Genomic DNA, 19380 nt, shown 5'->3' with positions numbered 1-19380 from the left:
TAGTATTGTTAAAGAAGAATATTATTAAAGATATTTTATTAAAGATCAAAGATATCAATGATAATATGTTATAAAATAATATTTTTTATTCTTATATTTTATCATATATATTATATATATTTTTATCATTATATTTTATTCTTATTTTTTTTAAATAATACTATGTTATTTTTAAAAAATAACGATAGTAGTACTATGATCTATGTTGGATTTGAAGATATATGCCATCTTTCGTACCCAATGTCAGAATTCCTGGCAAGAAATTGAGAGTCCTTTGTGTTTTTGTTCCTGGCAAGAATGTAAACTTTTTCAAGGCATTCGTCAGGGCAACTTTCGTTTGAATTAGACCGAATCTCATACCTAAAAAAAATATATTCATTTGTATCACAAAAGAAATTAAAATATTTTTCAAAATTAAAACAAATTTTTAATTCAAAATTCAAAATAACAAATTCACAAAGAAAGAGCAAATGATTTTCATGAAAAGATAGCTAAATATCGTACATACCAATACATATTCTTGGTCCTTCTCCAAATGGCAAATAAGTATACTGATGTCTATCACGAATTTGTTCTTCCGAGAATCGTTCAGGAATAAATTTATCTGGTTCGGGATAAATATTAGGATCTCTATGTAATCCAAGAACAGGAATAATCATAGTAGTGCCTTTCGGTATAATGATATAAGAATTAGGTAATTTGATGTCCTTGGTACATACACGATTTAAAATAGGCACAGGTGGATATTTCCTTAAAGTTTCTGCGATCAATAAGAAATACACGATATATAATATATCGATCGATAAAACTTTTTAATAATAAGAATCACACATTAAACTGTATTACTAACCGCATACGACCATATGAAGATAAGTCATCTCGTTGATAGCATTATACGAGATACCTCCATGTTTTTTTATAACTCTATCGATCTCTTCTTGTGTTTTTTTTTGAATATCTGGATTCAAGGCCAATTCGTAAAGACAAAATGTCACCGTCGACGATGTAGTCTCAAAACCAGCCACATAAAAAACAAATGCTTGAGCTGCTCCTTCCAACATACTGAATTTTTCTAATTCCGCTGTATTGATAAAAAATAATTTATAATAATAATTAATATTTATTAGTCGAGATGATGTTACTGAGTAGCCGAATGTGGTAATATTTTTTTATTTATTTATTGATAAAGCAATACAAGGCATGACGAGAAGAGCAACAATGAGGAACAATGTAAATTTTTCTTCGTCAAAAATTAAATGAAATAATGATAATCGATAGTTCAGTGCTTTATATCGATGTAACCATATATTATATTGCAAAATTGTAATGCTTACTCGGTGCATTATCGACTGGATCAGTTTGTTTTTCCTCGTCATTTTTGACGTATCCGTCCTTCATCAATTGCATTATCAAGTTAAGGAAATCACGTCTCGTAATGTTATGTGTGTTTCGATACTCCACGGTCTCTTCGAAAACTTTTAAGAAAAATTTGGACACTCCTTTATCATTAAGTGGTATCGAGAAAATTTCCATTATTTGAGGAGCAAATATCATCATCGTGTTTATGAATGGCTTCGACTCAAACACCTTTTTACCCCAATAACGAAATTCTGACTCTGGATGTTCCAGACAATTACAATTTATTCCAAATGCAGTCGACATTATGATATCTGTGAAAAAACTGAATTGCATTAAGTTAATATCAGTTTCTATAGTCTTATGTTTTATTACGGATTTTAAGAATTTATTAAAATGTTTATAAGTAATTAATTGCATTGTTATTGCATTAAAAATCAAAAGTATTTATTTTGTTAAATTATATTATATATGTAATAATTAATTTGATAGTATCATGCATCTACATTTACCTAATACAAGCTTCGTTCACATGTTCAAACACAAGTAACTTCGTATTATTTACTTAAGTAATACCGAAATTAATAATAAATTTAACGAAATAATCAAATATTACTAAACCATATTACCCAGCAAAGATCTCCTTTATGTCGATTTCATTTTTCTCATGAACTTTTTTCTCAAGGAATTTTTCCAACAGAATTCCATTTTCTTGTAAAGTTTCAAACATATATTTGATTTTTCCTGACGTAAAAGTAGGTGTCAAACGTACACGTAAATTTCTCCATTTGGTCCCAGGTAAAAGAAACAAATGTCCTGAAAGTGGATCGATCTTTTCGTTGCAATAAATTCCACGATCATGAAAACTTGAAAATTCTTTCGTCATCACGAAACGTATCAAATCGGGATGATTGATCATTAGATTTGGTTTGAAAAGTGAGTATATTCCGACATAAGGGAGCGATTTGTGTTTTTTGTAAAGGTTTTCGAAAACAACCCCTGTAAAACGATCAAAGAAAATTGTATGATAATATGGAAGCTTATTTTATGTTTTATTTTATGTTTTATTTTATAAATCCGATAATGAAAAAAAAAAAGTAAGAAGAAACAAGAAAATTGAAACTCTATTTCTTTATCACTTTATCTTATATTTCTTTAAAGTATACGCGTAGTGTTAAGGTTTTTCTAAATAGATCTTTGCAATGTATTTAACTGAAGACATCTTCGTCTTAATGAGTAACATTATAATCACATTGGTGGGAAAATATGGTAATAGTAAATTTGCATGTCATATAGATAACTTATAATTAGTAGCATCTGATGCAATACTGACGTAGCATCTTTATTGCTGTATAAATCCTTATCAATTTTTTGTTATATCTAAAGTACACAAAAAACATTTATATAATGCTATTTTTTTAATTTTTGCAAATTAATTCTGCAGGAAGAAATAAATATAATAACGTTTGTAATGTACGATGAAGAACGATGAACAAAGTATTGTTAATAATATTATTATTAATATATTTACAATGGATATTGTTACTTCTTTTGTCTTATTATATAATATTATTACGTCCTTGAATAGTAATAAAATTATAATTTATTGAGTGGAAGCTATAAAATTGTAATTTTATTATATCAGTAAAGTTAAATACTAAATAAACATAAATAAAATAATCATTTCAAATGTTATATCTTTTTTTTTTAAATGATATTCATATATTATAAATAATATATATATATCTATATATATATATATATTATAAATAATATATATATATATATCTATACATATATATATATATATATATATATATATATATATATATATTCGTATTTTAAATTAATTGCTTTCATCTTTTGGAAAAAAAAGGTGTATCGTATGGAGAATCAACGATTTTTTCAGAAAATATTAGACTTTATAAGGGAAAGTAATCTAAAAAAATTCTAAATTAGAAGAAAGTTCATGATATAATATAATCGAGATAAGATACCTTAGTAACGTATGATTATACCTTTAAAATGATCTTACATAATAGAATAATTTAAAGTCAGTAGTATCAGTACAGTGTTATGTAAATGTAAGTGTATATTGTTATCAAATCAATTGTTATACGTGTAATATAGTTTAACAAGATAAATGTATTAATTTTTTAAACCCAATAATAACGTGATCAAAAATTTTTACAATATATAATAAATTCATGAAATCAATAATAAAACATAAGATAATAAGGAACCAATGCAGTTTCTGTTTTATCAGTTCTATCTAACTCGTCTACGTGTATGATATTTTATTTTTTAAATTTAAATTTAAAAAAAAAAGCAATAGTTTTTTTAATTGATTTTTAATTAAGTATTATGTCAATTATATATTTTTTGCAGATAACATCGTTTTCCAAGGATACGTTGGAAAAAAAGTGAAAAGCAATTAATTTAAAATACGAATATACATAGGTATGTATAATGATGAGAAAGAAGCATATATAACATCAATCTGGTCGTTGTAATAATTATCTTTGTCAACTTTTTTTTTTTTTTAATTTAAACGAAAATGAAATTCACAAATCGTAATTTGTCAGAAATCAATTTCTCTCGCATAACGAGATTACAGTAATAATGATTTAGGAAATGTTTTGCATCTTCATTATATTGTAGAAATGTATGACATAATTTTAAACTTCATTATATATTAAATGTGATATTTCCACATTTAGATAAAAAAATTAACACTTATGATGATCTTAACATTGCTAAAATAATTATAATTAATATGTAAATAGAAAGATAATCTCATTGTAAAATTCAAGCAATCTATTATTCAAAATATTATTTACGATCATTCACGGTAAGTTTTATTTTTTCATAATTTTTATGTCAATTATTTTATGAATAATTTTTGTAATATTGTTAGAAAAGTTGCAGATAATTGATATGCGTTGTTAAAAAAATTATTATATCAGGATTTTCTTCATTTCATCAAAGTTATTTTTAGAAAATAAGCAGCTATTTTTTTGACATATTTCGTAACAAATTTAAAAATCATATATTTCTCAAAAAGTCGAATATGCATTTCGTTAAATATTTTTTGTAAATCTATTTGGAAGATTATATAAAAAAAATAATATACGTGTTTGTTAATGTGATATGAGACAAGATTGTAAAACGAATTCTTATAAAAAAGAAAAAAAGAACACTTTTTATTTTACAAAACTTTTTCTTCTTTTGTAAATTTAAATAAAGAAAAAATATAAAAGACGATTTACCAATCGATTTTTTATTAAATATAGCATCATTGATATTTCCAGCTGGAAACGTTGGTTCCTCGTACGGTACACCTTTCTTTTTCCAAAAGTTGAAAGCAATTAATTTAAAATACAAATATATAATAATTGTGATGAGAAACAAAACACCGAATAACTGTGATAATATCCAGCCCATCGTCATAACTATTAAGTGTTATTAAATAGTTTTAATTTGAACGACACTCAAAGATACTAGTTGTATCACAATATGATTCCTGCGATGTTGGAAGGTAAACGTAATAATGACTCAGTAAATTGTTTGCACCTCCATTATATAGGAAAGTATAAAGTCTATTTAACTTTTATTATCTATGAAACATGGTATTAATATTTTGTAGCTAACGCTACAATGACTATTAGTAATTAAAAGTTAATAGTAATGATAATTATAATAATATTGTTAGAATTATGGTAATAATACCTTTTCATATAATTATGTTAGTTATAAAATTTAAGTAATCCACTTAGATATATTATTCCGATTAAAAATATATATTAATAATTTTTTGTAATCTTTATATGGCTAACTATATATAAATTTTGCTTCAATTTAATTCTAAAGCAAACATTGAGGGTTGATTTACTTTGATTTTTTAAATAATATTAAAATAGAATTTCTGTGGATCTCCACATGCAGCTACCTTCTCGTAATGAGATCTGGGTCGGTATTACTCGTACTATCTAAATATAAATCTAAATCTATTAAGGCAAATACTACCGGGCGAATGGTTGCATATTTTGGTGCATTTCCAAAATTTTTTCTTTATAATTGTAATAAAAAATCAAAGTACTTACATTTTACATTATTAATAATATTTTTGCAGATAAATAGATTAGATAGAAATTTAAAATAATTTCTTATTTAGAGAAAGGCACCGAAGAATTCGTATTTCTTTATTATCCTTATTTATTCACATTAACAATAAATAAATAATTCTTTCTATTTATTAAGAAGCATAACGATATCATAGTCAAAATGATGATTCTTTTTTAATACTTAATTAAGTTTATTAAAAATACAATTTACATTTCCACAATATATAAATAAAGAAGTAACTTGTTCTTTTAATTTTTTATTTATTCTTATTTATGTTTATTAATTATTATTTACTTTTATTCATTAATAATCATTCGTATTTATTTCTAGTTTTAGGTATTTATTTCGGATGGCTCTCGGGTAAGTTCCTTGGATGGAGCCCTTAATTTACAAATTAAATGATACTTCTTCTACCTTTAGCACCAATTTATTATTAAAGATAGGATACATATTTTCAACCATACGATACATAATAACACTTTTTATCTAATAAACAAAAAAAGAAAAAAATAATAATAATAAAACTATGATCTTTGCTGAATTTGAAGATATATGCCACATTTCGTATCTATTGTTATAGTTCCTGCCGTAAATTCGAGCTTCCTCGGTGTGTTTAATCCTGGTAAGAATGTAAACTTATTCAAGGCATTCATAAGAGCAACTTTTGTTTGCACCAGAGCAAATCTCATACCTAATAAACATATTTGTTCATAAAATAAGAAAGAAGAAAAAAAAACAGGCATTATGTTTTCATCGACGATTATATATCGTACATACCAATACATATTCTTGGTCCTTCTCCAAATGGCATATAGGTATACTGATGTCTGCCACGATTTTGTTCTTCCGAAAATCGTTCAGGAATAAATTTATCTGGTTTGGGATAAATATCAGGATCTCTATGTATTCCAAAAAGAGGAATAACCACACCAGTGCCTTTGGGTATGATGACATTAGAATTAGGCAATTTGATCTCCTTGGTACATACACGATTTAAAATAGGCACAGGTGGATATTTCCTTAAAGTTTCTGCGATCAGTAAGAAATACGCGATATATAATATATCGATCGATAAAACTTTTTAATAATAAGAATCACACATTAAACTGTATTACTAACCGCATACGACCATATGAAGATAAGTCATCTCGTTGATAGCATTATACGAGATACCTCCATGTTTTTTTATAACTCTATCGATCTCTTCTTGTGTTTTTTTTTGAATATCTGGATTCAAGGCCAATTCGTAAAGGCAAAACGTCACCGTCGACGATGTAGTCTCAAAACCAGCCACATAAAAAACAAATGCTTGAGCTGCTCCTTCCAACATACTGAATTTTTCTAATTCCGCTGTATTGATAAAAAAATAATTTATAATAATAATTAATATTTATTAGTCGAGATGATGTTACTGAGTAGCCGAATGTGGTAATATTTTTTTATTTATTTATTGATAAAGCAATACAAGGCATGACGAGAAGAGCAACAATGAGGAACAATGTAAATTTTTTTTCGTCAAAAATTAAATGAAATAATGATAATCGATAGTTCAGTGCCTTATATCGATGTAACCATATATTATAATGCAAAATTGTAATGCTTACTCGATGCATTATCGACTGGATCAGTTTGTTTTTCCTCGTCATTTTTGACATATCCGTCCTTCATCAATTGCATTATCAAGTTAAGGAAATCACGTCTCGTAATTTTATGTGTGTTTCGATACTCCACGGTCTCTTCGAAAACTTTTAAGAAAAATTTGGACACTCCTTTATCATTAAGTGGTATCGAGAAAATTTCCATTATTTGAGAAGCAAATATCATCATCGTGTTTATGAATGGCTTCGGCTCGAACACCTTTTTACCCCAATAACGAAATTCTGACTCTGGATGTTCCAGACAATTACAATTTATTCCAAACGCAATCGACATTATGATATCTGTAAAAAAACTGAATTGCATTAAGTTAATATCAGTTTCTATAGTCTTATGTTTTATTACGGATTTTAAGAATTTATTAAAATGTTTATAAGTAATTAATTGCATTGTTATTGCATTAAAAATGAAAAGTATTTATTTTGTTAAATTATATTATATATGTAATAATTAATTTGATAGTATCATGCATCTACATTTACCTAATACAAGCTTCGTTCACATGTTCAAACACAAGTAACTTCGTATTATTTACTTAAGTAATACCGAAATTAATAATAAATTTAACGAAATAATCAAATATTACTGAACCATATTACCCAGCAAAGATCTCCTTTATGTCGATTTCATTTTTTTCATGAACTTTTTTCTCAAGGAATTTTTCCAACAGAATTCCATTTTCTTGTAAAGTTTCAAACATATATTTGATTTTTCCTGACGTAAAAGTAGGTGTCAAACGTACACGTAAATTTCTCCATTTGGTCCCAGGTAAAAGAAACAAATGTCCTGTAAGTGGATCGATCTTTTCGTTGCAATAAATTCCACGATCATGAAAACTTGAAAATTCTTTCGTCATCACGAAACGTATCAAATCAGGATCATTGATCATCAAAATTGGTTTGAAAAACGAATATACTCCGACAAAAGGATACGATTTGTACTTTATGTAAATTTCTTTGAAAATTTCAGCTGCAAAATGATAACCAAAAATTTTTTAAATAATACCGAATAATACTTGGTTTTATTTTTTAAAATTTGAATAAAAGAAAAAAATAATTTACGAATGGATTTTTTATTAAGAATTGCATCGGTGATATTTCCAGCTGGAAACGTTGGTTCTTCGTACGGTACACTTTTCCTTCGCCAAAAGTTAAAAACAATTAACTTAAAATAAAAATATATTCCAATTATTATGATGAACAAAGCACCGAATAACTTCAGTAATATCGATTCGGACATCATAATTATTTCGTTATTTCTTTTTGTATTTATACAGCACACATTTATATATCTAAGTATTAACGTCTTTTGTTAACGATTGATTTTTCTAGAACAATCTGTTGAGAAGATATCAGTACTACTGATTTAAAAAATCACTTGTATCCTCCTTATATATGAAGAAATATGATAATTAATTATTTTACATATTTTGTCAATATATTAAGATATAAAAAATAAAGTAACGCAGATAAAATAAAATATCTTAGCATTGCTAATATATCTGTGTTTATAATTTGTCATTTTGATAGTTATGCTAATTATGAAATTCAGATTATTTATCAAATCATTTTAATAGGTATTTTATTAATATTATGATATATGACTATCTGTCCATTTTATCGAATTATTATCTGTAGTCATATACACTTAAATTTTTTTATATTCGCGTTATATATATTTTATAATACGAATTATTAGTTCTATCAGTTTTATCAAAGTCTATTTATAGCACACAAATAAATTTTTATCTACCTGACTTGTTTTATAAAAAACGTAGTGAATTTGGCGCAACTAATAAAATGCAAATATGCATTTTGTTGATTTTCTCGTAAATATTTAGTTAAGAAAAACTACAATAATATGTGCATATATTATTATAATATATACTATATATGTATATATATATATTTATATATATATATATATATATATATATATATATATATATATATATATGACGTAATATAAGACAAAGTGGCGAAGCGAATTTTTATAATCTTATAATAGATCTTATAAAATACGAAAAATATGGATTACTATTTCGATTTAAAATAACAGATCAATTTGTTTGTCTATATTAAATATTCATATATATGATAATATATAAAATATAGAAAAAAAGTGAAAAGGAAAAGAAAGATCTCTAAGTATTAATATTTAATCGAGGTTGATATATTCAAATGTCCAACTATTTGTTTCTTGTTTCGTGTCGCAGATCGTCTACTAGGTGACACTAGTGATGCCATGTGAGTTTAGTTTCCCATCATACGTTCACATGATATGGGATCAATAAACTGAAAGGGTTTCGTCATTCGACGAAATTTAGAATTAATTGGAAAAGTTTATTGTGGTTGATCGAACGCAAGTTTCCGTCTGATAGGATTGTGGTGAAATCTTTGAGTGAGAAAATGGCAAATAAATTGAAAATATGGCGGATTTGTGCGTGAGATAAATTAAATTGAAAAGTGACGTATGAATCCTCGTGTCGTCCATGTATGTATAATAGAAGGGAAACAGATGATTGTGATGATATTAAAGCAATGAGACAAGAAACGTCAAATGTATAAATAATCGATGAACTTTGAACTTGTAATCTATCGTATTTTAATATAATCATTTAATAACTGTAACTAAATTATATATCGATATATATATATATATATACACACACATATATATATATATATAGATATATATATATATATATATAGCTTAGACGGGTGAAGTTTTGCCAAGTCAACGAAGTGTTTTTATTTAGAGAAATGTGTTTGATTAACAGTTATACGTATTAGAGAATAAAGAGAAAAAAGAAAGATATTAAAGGTCGAAGGCGTTCATCTATATTCAACGATCGACAATCGTAATTCTTTTTACAAGTGGATTAGAAGGAAAAAAGAAAAGGATAAAGATAAAGAGAAAGTAAGAAAAATGAGTTCGGTTTGGAAACGACTTCAACGAGTAAACAAAAGAGCGGCGAAATTCCAATTCACCGTTTCGTATCACGAAGTCACTCTCGAGACAACAACGAAATGGCGAGTAATAAATATCTATTTATATATCAGAAGTATAGATTCATATTTAAAATATCTTGTTTTTTTTTTTTTTTCAATTGCATCATATGTTTATGACATTGTAAAATGTATAGGATCATATTATTATGAAATTAAATTTTTCGAATATTTCCATTTCATTTGTAGGAAACCAAACAAATTAAGCGTCGTATGGACAAGACGTAGTAGAAGAGTTAGTACAGAACCATTGGATTGGGAACCAAATTTAAGCGATCCATTGAAAGGTGTTATTAGTTGGCCAGTTCCAGACAATCATACAGTTTCTGTAACGTTGTTTAAAGATCCTCGGACTCATGAATTAGAAGACAAGGATTGGTCTTTTGTTATTGAAGATGTAAGTTCTATTATATGCATTGTTATATCATAGTTAAGTTTGTGATTTTATTTATATTAAAAAATGAAGCAAATAAACATTTCAATTTACTTATAAATAGGTTTCTTCTACGGGTAAAAGGCGACATGTAGCTGCTGCAAATATAAATATGAAAAAGTATGCTACACTTGAATCTAGTCAGCAACAACTTAAATTAGATTTGAAACCGACTTCCAAAAAAATTGTTAGTGCTACATTAGAATGTACATTATCATGTGTATTTTTGAGAGAAGGCAAAGCAACGTAAGCTCATTCTACAATGGTTTTTTCTTTTAATTTTTTTTTCTTTTTTTATTTTTCTTTTTCTAAAATGAAACATGGAAAAATAAGAAATTCTTATAACCTAATTATTTTTAATAGGGATGAAGATATGCAGAGTATGGCTAGTTTGATGTCAGTTAATAATAACAGTGATATTGCTCCATTAGATGATTTTGATAATGAGGATATACCCGAAGATGTAGAAGAAGTTATAGTTAAAAATATGGATGAGATTTTGGATATTTCTGCTCAACTTGATTTAATGACAAGTAGTCTTACTGAAAGTGAATTACCTAGCACTCCAATTAGTGGTAAATATTCCATTTTTAATTTGTTTCATTAGAATTTTAATAGAACATTAAAATTTTTAATGAAACATGTAACATTCTTTTAAATAATTTTTTACTTTTTTAACAGTGGCAAGTTTATCTAAAGATGATACAACTCCTGTAAATGATGATGATCATTTCATACGTGAAATAAGTTTAACAGGGATCGGAGATGCTTTGAAAGACAAGTCACCTTTAAAGGATAATGTTGCGGTTGAAAATGAGTATGTTTATAAATAAAGATTATCAGGAAGTAAAATAATTTTACGAACGATTATATACTTTCATCTTCATTCATTTATTATATATATACATGCACACACATACACACACATATATATATACATATATATATAACGTTTTACAGCAAAAATATCGAACATAGTTCATTGAGATTGCCGCTGCAGCCATTAGACTTTAAAAAGAATGAAATGAATATGCCTAAATTAAAGGAAGTTACACCTGGTCAAGATTTGTTGGAATGGTGTAAAGAAGTAACAAAAGATTATCCGGGTGTTAAAGTTACTAACTTGACAACATCTTGGAGAAATGGAATGGCATTTTGTGCTATTATTCATCATTTCAGACCTGATCTTATGTATGTAGAAACAAATATAATTGATAATTTTGACTATATGCCAACTATATTTTCAATGATCCATTAATAAGCTATTGAATTGAATGTATTATTTTTTTTTTTTCAAATAATTTAAATATATTAAATTACTATAGTATTATTTATATAAGCATAATAATATCAATATTATATTGATCATATTAGAGATTTAATTAAAATAAAATTTGATAATTTACAGTGATATAGAATCTTTATTATCACATGATGTAAAAGGTAATTGTAAAAAAGCATTTGATGCTGGAGAAGCTCTAGGAATTCCTAGAGTGATAGAGCCTGCTGATATGGATATCTTAACTGTACCTGATAAATTAGCTGTGATGACATATTTATATCAATTGAGAGCACATTTCACAGGACATGAATTGGAGGTATTAAATTTAATTTTACTTTTTCTATTTATGACATACATATCTGTTTTTCTTCTTATTTATTTAATTATCACTTTTAGGTACATCAAATAGGTAAAACAACTGATGAATCTTCTTATATGATTGGTAGATTTAATACGGATAATAATACAGATGTAAGCGTACAATTATTTGGTCAAGAAATAATTAATTTACGTAAAAAGGAGCAAATGGAACAAAGAAATAACAAAACTGACAGTAATAGACGGTAAATTTGAAATGCTTATACCTTTTATTATTTTATTAATAAAATTATATATATATATATATATATATATATATATATATATATAATTAATAATTATTCATATTTATGCAATCTGTAGGTCAAATCCATTTGATAACAATCAATATAAAAAGGATGACATCAGTATCGACACAATAAAAAATAAATTACATTTGAGTTTAAATGCAGATAATCAAGATGATCAATTTAATAAAGACAAATCACCTTCCAGCGTAAAAGATGTTAAAGATATTATACTTGCTAGTTCAAAAAGCATTTTGGGAAAAGTTTTATCTCCGACAAAAGAAAAATATGCATCTAGAGAAAAGGTGTGTATATATATATATATATATATATATATATATATATATTCTTATATTTGTTAACTCATCTAATATTAAATTAGCTTCTGTCATTTATATTGCAATGTACATGGGTAATTGTTGGTTAACACTATGCATTATATACATGACAAGTTTTCTTATTTAACATTGAAAAATGGAGAATTGGTATAAATTTGCTACAGAGCAAGTCTCCACCCAGAATACCTCAAGCGCAGCAACGTCCTATACTTATGACACGCCGGCAATTAACAGACCCATTCGGGTCTGACGACGAGGAGGAAAATATTCAAATTATCGATGACAAATGGTCTCAATCAATTTCTATTACGAAATCGCAATCGCCAGTTCGTGATGTCAGTATAAATTAAATCGTGCAAATGATTGCTTTTAATGTATTTATTCTTTCGTACTTTGCTACATATTAACAATTAAATTTATAGTTTGGTTTTTATTTATAGTCTTTTTTTTTTAAATACATTTTATGGATTACATCGAGAGAGAATTGATCGCAAAATTTAGTTGTTTATATATTTATATACTTATCTCTTAGTAACATTACCTAACAGCACCTATACAATAAATATGTCTACGTGTATATACTTTTATATATCGAATTGCATGTTAATATGCATGCTCATTTTTATGTTTTATTTTAATATAAAATATATGTTTATTATATGTTTTATATCATAAACATTATTATGTGTGTCTTTTATAGAAATGAGAAAGATTTTAATTGTGATCACAAAGTATTAATTAATTTATTTACTTAACTATTTTTTTTATAGGACTCAATTAATACTGTCGATAAAGGAAGTCGAGGTAATTCAGAATGTCAAAGTGCTTCACCTCCGCATGGAGAACAACGTGCACAACATGTAATTATTGAAGTTATTTTTTTTTAAAGTGCTTGATCAATTAGATATTCTGAATCTAATTTTTTTTTTTTTTTTTTTTTTTTTTTTTTTTTTTTTTAATTATTATTATAGCCATTAGTTAGTCGGCATGATGAATTGAGGGAACGTGCAAGACAGTTGTTAGAACAGGCCAGAAATCAATCAAAGCCTGCTGGCATTGTTTCCGTTGCTACTAGTCCAGTTGAGGTTTATAATTTTTTAATTATTTTTATCTCATATAATATAAACGTTAATTTTTAACTCACTTAATTATAATACATTTATCAGACTCAAAGTGACGATGAAAGACAACAACAATTACGAGAAAGAGCAAGACGTTTGATAGCAGAAGTAAAAATGGGTGTTAATGTTAATCCAAGTCAAAATAATGATGATAATAATAGTGATAGACGATCAATGGATGATCAAAATAATAGTCCAAGAAGAAGTGTTACACCATCTACACCTGGTGATAGATTAAGCTTAAAGGTCAGTTTATAGTGAATAATTGTTAGAAGATCAATATATATATATATATTTTTTTTTTTTTTTTTTTTTGTAATACCAATCTAACGAATCCTTTGTAATATTTTAGTCTGAATACAATGGAAATATATTAGGTAATACAAGTGAGATGGAAAAGAAAACTGGTTCACCTTTATATTCGTTCACTAAAATTATAGAAAGAATTTCTCCCGATAAAACTAGTCCCGATAGAACTGCATATACTCTCAGAGGCGTATGTTAAATTATTTAATCATTATCTGTTAATAAAAGATTATTTTGAATATAATGATTATTAATAAATTTTACAATTATATTTATATTTATATTTAGTTGGGTAAAGATATGACATCATATATTCAAAACGAGCTTGAAGCTTTGGAAAGAGAACAAACTCAGATAGATATACAAGCTGGTAAACTTGAGAAACAACTTAGAGCTGCCATGGAAAGTGATAATGAAGATGAAACTGAAAGACTGATGTCTCTGTGGTTTACACTTGTTAATAAGAAAAATGCTCTATTGAGAAGGCAAATGCAATTAAATATATTGTAAGTTGATTACTCATATCGTTTTATTATATACATAAATATTTATAAATCCATATATACAATATTGGCGATTGTATTTTTTCCAGAGAGAAAGAAGATGATTTAGAACGTCGTTTCGAACTTTTAAATCGCGAATTAAGAAGCATTCTTGCTGTGGAAGATTGGAGAAAGACAACTGAACAAAAAATGCGTGAAAATTTATTGTTGGAAGAATTAGTTTCAATTGTTAACAAAAGAGATGAGTTAGTGCATCATCTTGATACTCAAGAAAGAGCGTAAGTAAATTTTATATTATTTTCATTATAACAATCGTTTGCTATTTAAATAAATTCTTTTATGATATTTTCTCACAGTATTGAGGATGACGATGAAATAGAACGCGATTTATCAAGAGCAGGTTTAGCTCAGCGAAATAAAAATTGTGTCGTGCAATGAACATCTGATTTAATGTCGTCATTATATTTTTTAAGTTCAAGGTAAACCAATTGGTAAAGTATATGCGATATTTTTGAAAAAAAGAAAAGAAAAAAGAATAAAACAAAACAAAACAAAAATGATAATAATAACAAATAACTAGTTCAGCAGTAATATAAGAGCAATAACGAAGTTAAACATACCGTGTCTTGAATCATGCGATGTATGCATTACAGGCACTATTCATTTTATTGTGGAGTTGCCAAAGAAAATAAAAAATGTCCAGTGTGTAGATCATTCTTTCATTCGAACAATAATAATAATAATCTATAAGTGTCCATTTCTTTTATTTTTTTATATATTTCTTCCGGGGATAATGTCTGATGTTTACATATGTAACACATTTACATGTTATAATATGTTTTATTTAAGTCTACTTCCTATTGAATATATTTGAACGGAATAATTATTAATTTATATTAAATATTCTAATTTAAATATGAGATACACAAAAAAATATATAAATCAATGATAGCTATTATAATTATTATTATGGATTTATAAAACGATAAATTTTTCCAAAGAACCATCATCCATAATGAATAATTTGAATAACCATTTTCTAAATTTATTAAAATCGACGAAAGAATGTTCGTAATTACTTTTTAATTAGATTCATCTCAATATAAATAATTTATAATATATGAATATATATATATATATATATATATATATATATATATATATATCATTGTTTAATTCTCACTATCCAATTTAGTCAAATTTTATGAAGCAGAAGAGATACAATCTTAATACTAGAATATACTAATATGTAAAAAGGTAATTTATCTTCTCTTTGAATGTCATATATGAGCGATCTCTGAAATCTCTAAAGAAAAAAATTAATATACAATCAATTCATAGTAAAACAGTATTAATCCAGATATATTTACAGGAAAACACTATCTGATTGCAATTTCTTATAGCAATTTTACCTTTGCTAATTGATAAGATATAAGGGAAATATTTTAAAGGAAATATCATATATATATATATATATATATATATATATATATATATATCGTTTATAATGATGACAATTGAACTCATTAATTATTACATACGTTCTACACTTGTGCCATATATGGACATTATAGATTTTTTATATGTAAAAAAAAAAAAAAGAAAAAAAGAAAAAAATTATGCACATACATGTTTGACCATGCTGATGCTTAAAAAAGAAAACAAAATATGTTACTTGCTATTTATGGTGTGTGCAATTTTTATAGTTATAATTTTAGCATTAATTCTGCAAGAAATGTAAAGCTAATTAATTTCTTAAGTACATACTTTTCAATACTCTCATTTTATACATGAATATTTAAGATTGTGCATAATATTACATGATATTCAGTTAACTGTACTTTCACAATATTTATTTTATCAAAGCATGTGCATCTTTCGATAATTTCATGTTATAAAATTTTGGCCTAATGATCCGTGCGTATGTTCTTCATTAACACAAATATAATTGTTACTCTTTCTAAACTTGGATATAAAATTTTGTTTTTAAATTTTTTGTAAATATTGTAACGTCTGATCGATTAATTGAATTAATTTATTTTTTGCTTTATAAATATTAGATTTTAATATCATTCAATACGAATCGAAATCATTTGAAGTTTAGTTTAACGGACCCATTTGTTATTAAGATATTTTTACAATGCAGATTAAATTTGTTTTCTCTTAGTGTAAAATATTGCATTTGTTTCCTTGTTTTTTTCTTTTTTTTATCTTTCATGCATTATAGTAATACAATCTTTAATAATTGTTTTGTGTGATCTGTGGAAGTTGAAAAAAATGTAATATTTGGCATGTCTTTGATAACTAACTATGCAATAAAGTAGGATTACAAATATTTAAAGTTTAAACATAATGAAAAATAATCTGTGTAAAGCGATCTCTTCTGTATCCTTTATGGTTTGATTAGAAGAAACCAAATCTTTGCTTGATCTCATTTCTTGGGTTCAATATTAACATATATATTATTATACATTTTAAATAATGCTTATGTAAAAAGTACAACCTAATGGATTTATTTTTTATATTTATATCCTATGTAACTTTTTCAAAGCATGGTAGATTATGTTTGCTTTATATATGTGTATATATATATATGTATATATATATATATATATATATATGTATATATATGTATATATATATAAAATCTATATGTAAATAATAATCATGCTATAATATATCCTAGGCAAGATCTTCTCGATATCTTTAACGACTGAACATATACTAATTTTTAACAGAAGACGTCGTTAGAAAGATTTAACTGTTACGTAAAAATGCAATAACAATTTAATTTTTGATGTTACACATACAGACAAACAGACATAAACACGAACAAATACACACAATGATTATTTATATTTATATAATAATTTTGTACTATATGTTCACGTTGCAAGGATAATGAATGAGAAGATAAATTCAATACCGAGCAAAATAGTTATGCAAATAATAATTTATTATTCCAGTGCCTAAGATCGTCTACACCTATGTTCATCAGTGTAAGATCATTATAATGTACTGATTTAATAAGAATGAACATGCGAAAGTAGTTGTAAATTCAACATGCATATAGGAATAATATCTCTTTAAACTATTACTTATATATTATGTTTTTCATATATCATGTATATATATATATATATATATATATATATATATATATATATATATATATGACTTCATATATTTATATATATATATGAAGGTCTGAGTTAATATTGATTTATTTTCTTTTATGTCATTGTAAGTACGTTAGTTGTAAAAAGAAATGAAACATAATTCTTGCCAATGCTTTAATATAGTTTATAAGTGCTAAAACAATTTGCTGGTTGCGATGTTAATTGTGAAACAATTTGTATGAGTGAGCGAAAGCGCAACATAATGTCGTATATATTTATTATTTGAATAAAATGTAATAAAAAAACATTTGGGAAAGTTGGAGATAACAAAAGTCAATGAAAAGTTGAAACATTACATACGGTATAACAAACGTATTTAATAACAATACAAATAATCAAAAAAATTTAAATAGGAAATCAAATTGTACACTGATTCATGATAATTCATTATATTTTCGATTCTAAACACTATAGTGGCAGTGATATATATATATAAGTATGTGTATATATATATACACTCTCTCTTTAATGCATTCACAGCATAAATATATAACACATTTTTTTCTGCATGCCAAAGGCAATAATACGATGATTTAATATCTGCTGCATGAATTACAAAAGTTCGTTTTGTTTGTTTCTAATCTGATACATTGTATTAGATTATGCTATATAATTATGACTTATTTTTCGCGAAATATAAAAACATAATTTACGAGTACGAATCACGGAAAATAAGCTTATTATTATATAATAGTCTCTTTGGATCGTTCGAGGCTATCATGCTTCTGCCGATATATATATATATATATATTTGCTAGCAATTTCAAACATATATGTTCTACTTCTATCTTCGTTACATATCTTCAATTTCGCCAAGTAATAATACTGGAGACAAGACTACTTAATTTTTTCTTTTTCTTTTCTTTTTTATTTAAAATTTCCAAATTCGAAGGGCCAATATATTACACATGTATACTTCACATGTATACATATTTTTTATAATATTTTCAATTACATTTATTTTATATTCATTTAACTACTAACACAATAGACATAGTCTTGTGCAAAAATAAAGCAATGAAAGTATAAATGCATTTTGGTAAACAAATCGGCTACTTTCTACACGCGACATATATAATAATAATAATAATAATAATAATAATAATAATAATAATAATATTAATATTAATTATAATAATAATAATAACAACGATGTAGTGGTATATTACGGGCAATTTTTATGTTCTTTCTATGATATTTCTTTCTTTCTTCTGATAATCTTGCGAAAAAAATACTTATCGTTTTTATTAATAATGAGGACGTTAAATTCTAGTTGATCAATGACAATTTCTATAAAAAAAACAATGGGAGATTTTTTTCGGATTATTTTGTTTGTTTCTTATAAAAATTTGCTAATACGAATCGATTTGAATTTTATTCAGCTAATATTCTATATTTTTACTACATAATTCGATGGAAAAAGGCCAGTTTTTCCTTTCAGTCTTCCATGCCACCATCCACCCTCGTC

At 25.7% G+C, this 19380-nt stretch overlaps 3 protein-coding genes across 4 annotated transcripts in view; 1 reads left to right on the top strand and 2 right to left on the bottom strand.

Moving 5' to 3' along the window:
- Positions 1 to 109: 109 nt before the first annotated feature.
- Positions 110 to 8493, bottom strand: LOC124427517. Its single transcript, XM_046970528.1, has 12 exons — positions 8199 to 8493; positions 7737 to 8106; positions 7086 to 7432; positions 6601 to 6831; positions 6259 to 6510; positions 6007 to 6172; positions 4626 to 4816; positions 1986 to 2355; positions 1335 to 1681; positions 851 to 1081; positions 509 to 760; positions 110 to 360 (listed from the first exon to the last, which is right to left on the bottom strand). Exons 1-12 carry the CDS (start codon positions 8377 to 8379, stop codon positions 194 to 196), a joined length of 3105 nt encoding a protein of 1034 aa, XP_046826484.1. The 5' UTR covers positions 8380 to 8493; the 3' UTR covers positions 110 to 193.
- A 917-nt stretch (positions 8494 to 9410) lies between these two features.
- LOC124427715 (EH domain-binding protein 1) lies at positions 9411 to 18168 on the top strand. Of its 2 annotated transcripts, XM_046970973.1 has the most exons (17): positions 9411 to 10169; positions 10335 to 10542; positions 10643 to 10824; positions 10942 to 11153; positions 11260 to 11395; positions 11539 to 11769; positions 11987 to 12176; positions 12257 to 12423; positions 12542 to 12770; positions 12968 to 13138; positions 13574 to 13663; positions 13775 to 13888; positions 13970 to 14170; positions 14277 to 14420; positions 14519 to 14736; positions 14823 to 15011; positions 15090 to 18168. In XM_046970973.1, the coding sequence occupies exons 1-17, from the start codon at positions 10066 to 10068 to the stop codon at positions 15169 to 15171; spliced, it is 2868 nt and encodes a 955-aa protein (XP_046826929.1). In that variant the 5' UTR covers positions 9411 to 10065; the 3' UTR covers positions 15172 to 18168. The 2 variants fall into 2 exon arrangements, with proteins under 2 accessions (XP_046826929.1, XP_046826930.1); XM_046970974.1 differs by lacking the exon at positions 12968 to 13138.
- Positions 18157 to 19380, bottom strand: part of LOC124427714 (unconventional myosin-Ie-like) — a 61615-nt gene continuing 60391 nt past the window's right edge. Inside the window, exon 22 of the mRNA XM_046970969.1 lies at positions 18157 to 19379. Coding sequence (XP_046826925.1) covers positions 19303 to 19379 — 77 coding nt within the window. The 3' untranslated portion in view covers positions 18157 to 19302. The remainder of the gene's footprint in view (position 19380) is intronic.

This window comes from Vespa crabro, chromosome 10 (genome assembly GCF_910589235.1).
Source record: "Vespa crabro chromosome 10, iyVesCrab1.2, whole genome shotgun sequence".
Classification (NCBI taxonomy): Eukaryota; Metazoa; Arthropoda; class Insecta; order Hymenoptera; family Vespidae; genus Vespa; species Vespa crabro.
This window is presented reverse-complemented; position numbering and strand designations above follow the sequence as displayed.

Excerpts from the sequence above, each read along its gene's own strand:
- LOC124427517 (XM_046970528.1), bottom strand. The coding sequence starts at position 8,379 with ATGATGTCCGAATCGATATTACTGAAGTTATTCGGTGCTTTGTTCATC. Across the intron at positions 6,173-6,258 it reads AGGACCAAGAATATGTATTG|GTATGAGATTTGCTCTGGTG; the intron begins GTATGTACGATA and ends TATGTTTATTAG. Across the intron at positions 4,817-6,006 it reads CAAATTCAGCAAAGATCATA|CTTAATAGTTATGACGATGG; the intron begins GTTTTATTATTA and ends TATTTAATAACA.
- LOC124427715 (XM_046970973.1), top strand. The coding sequence starts at position 10,066 with ATGAGTTCGGTTTGGAAACGACTTCAACGAGTAAACAAAAGAGCGGCG. Across the intron at positions 10,170-10,334 it reads CTCGAGACAACAACGAAATG|GAAACCAAACAAATTAAGCG; the intron begins GCGAGTAATAAA and ends TTTCATTTGTAG. Across the intron at positions 11,154-11,259 it reads ACCTAGCACTCCAATTAGTG|TGGCAAGTTTATCTAAAGAT; the intron begins GTAAATATTCCA and ends CTTTTTTAACAG.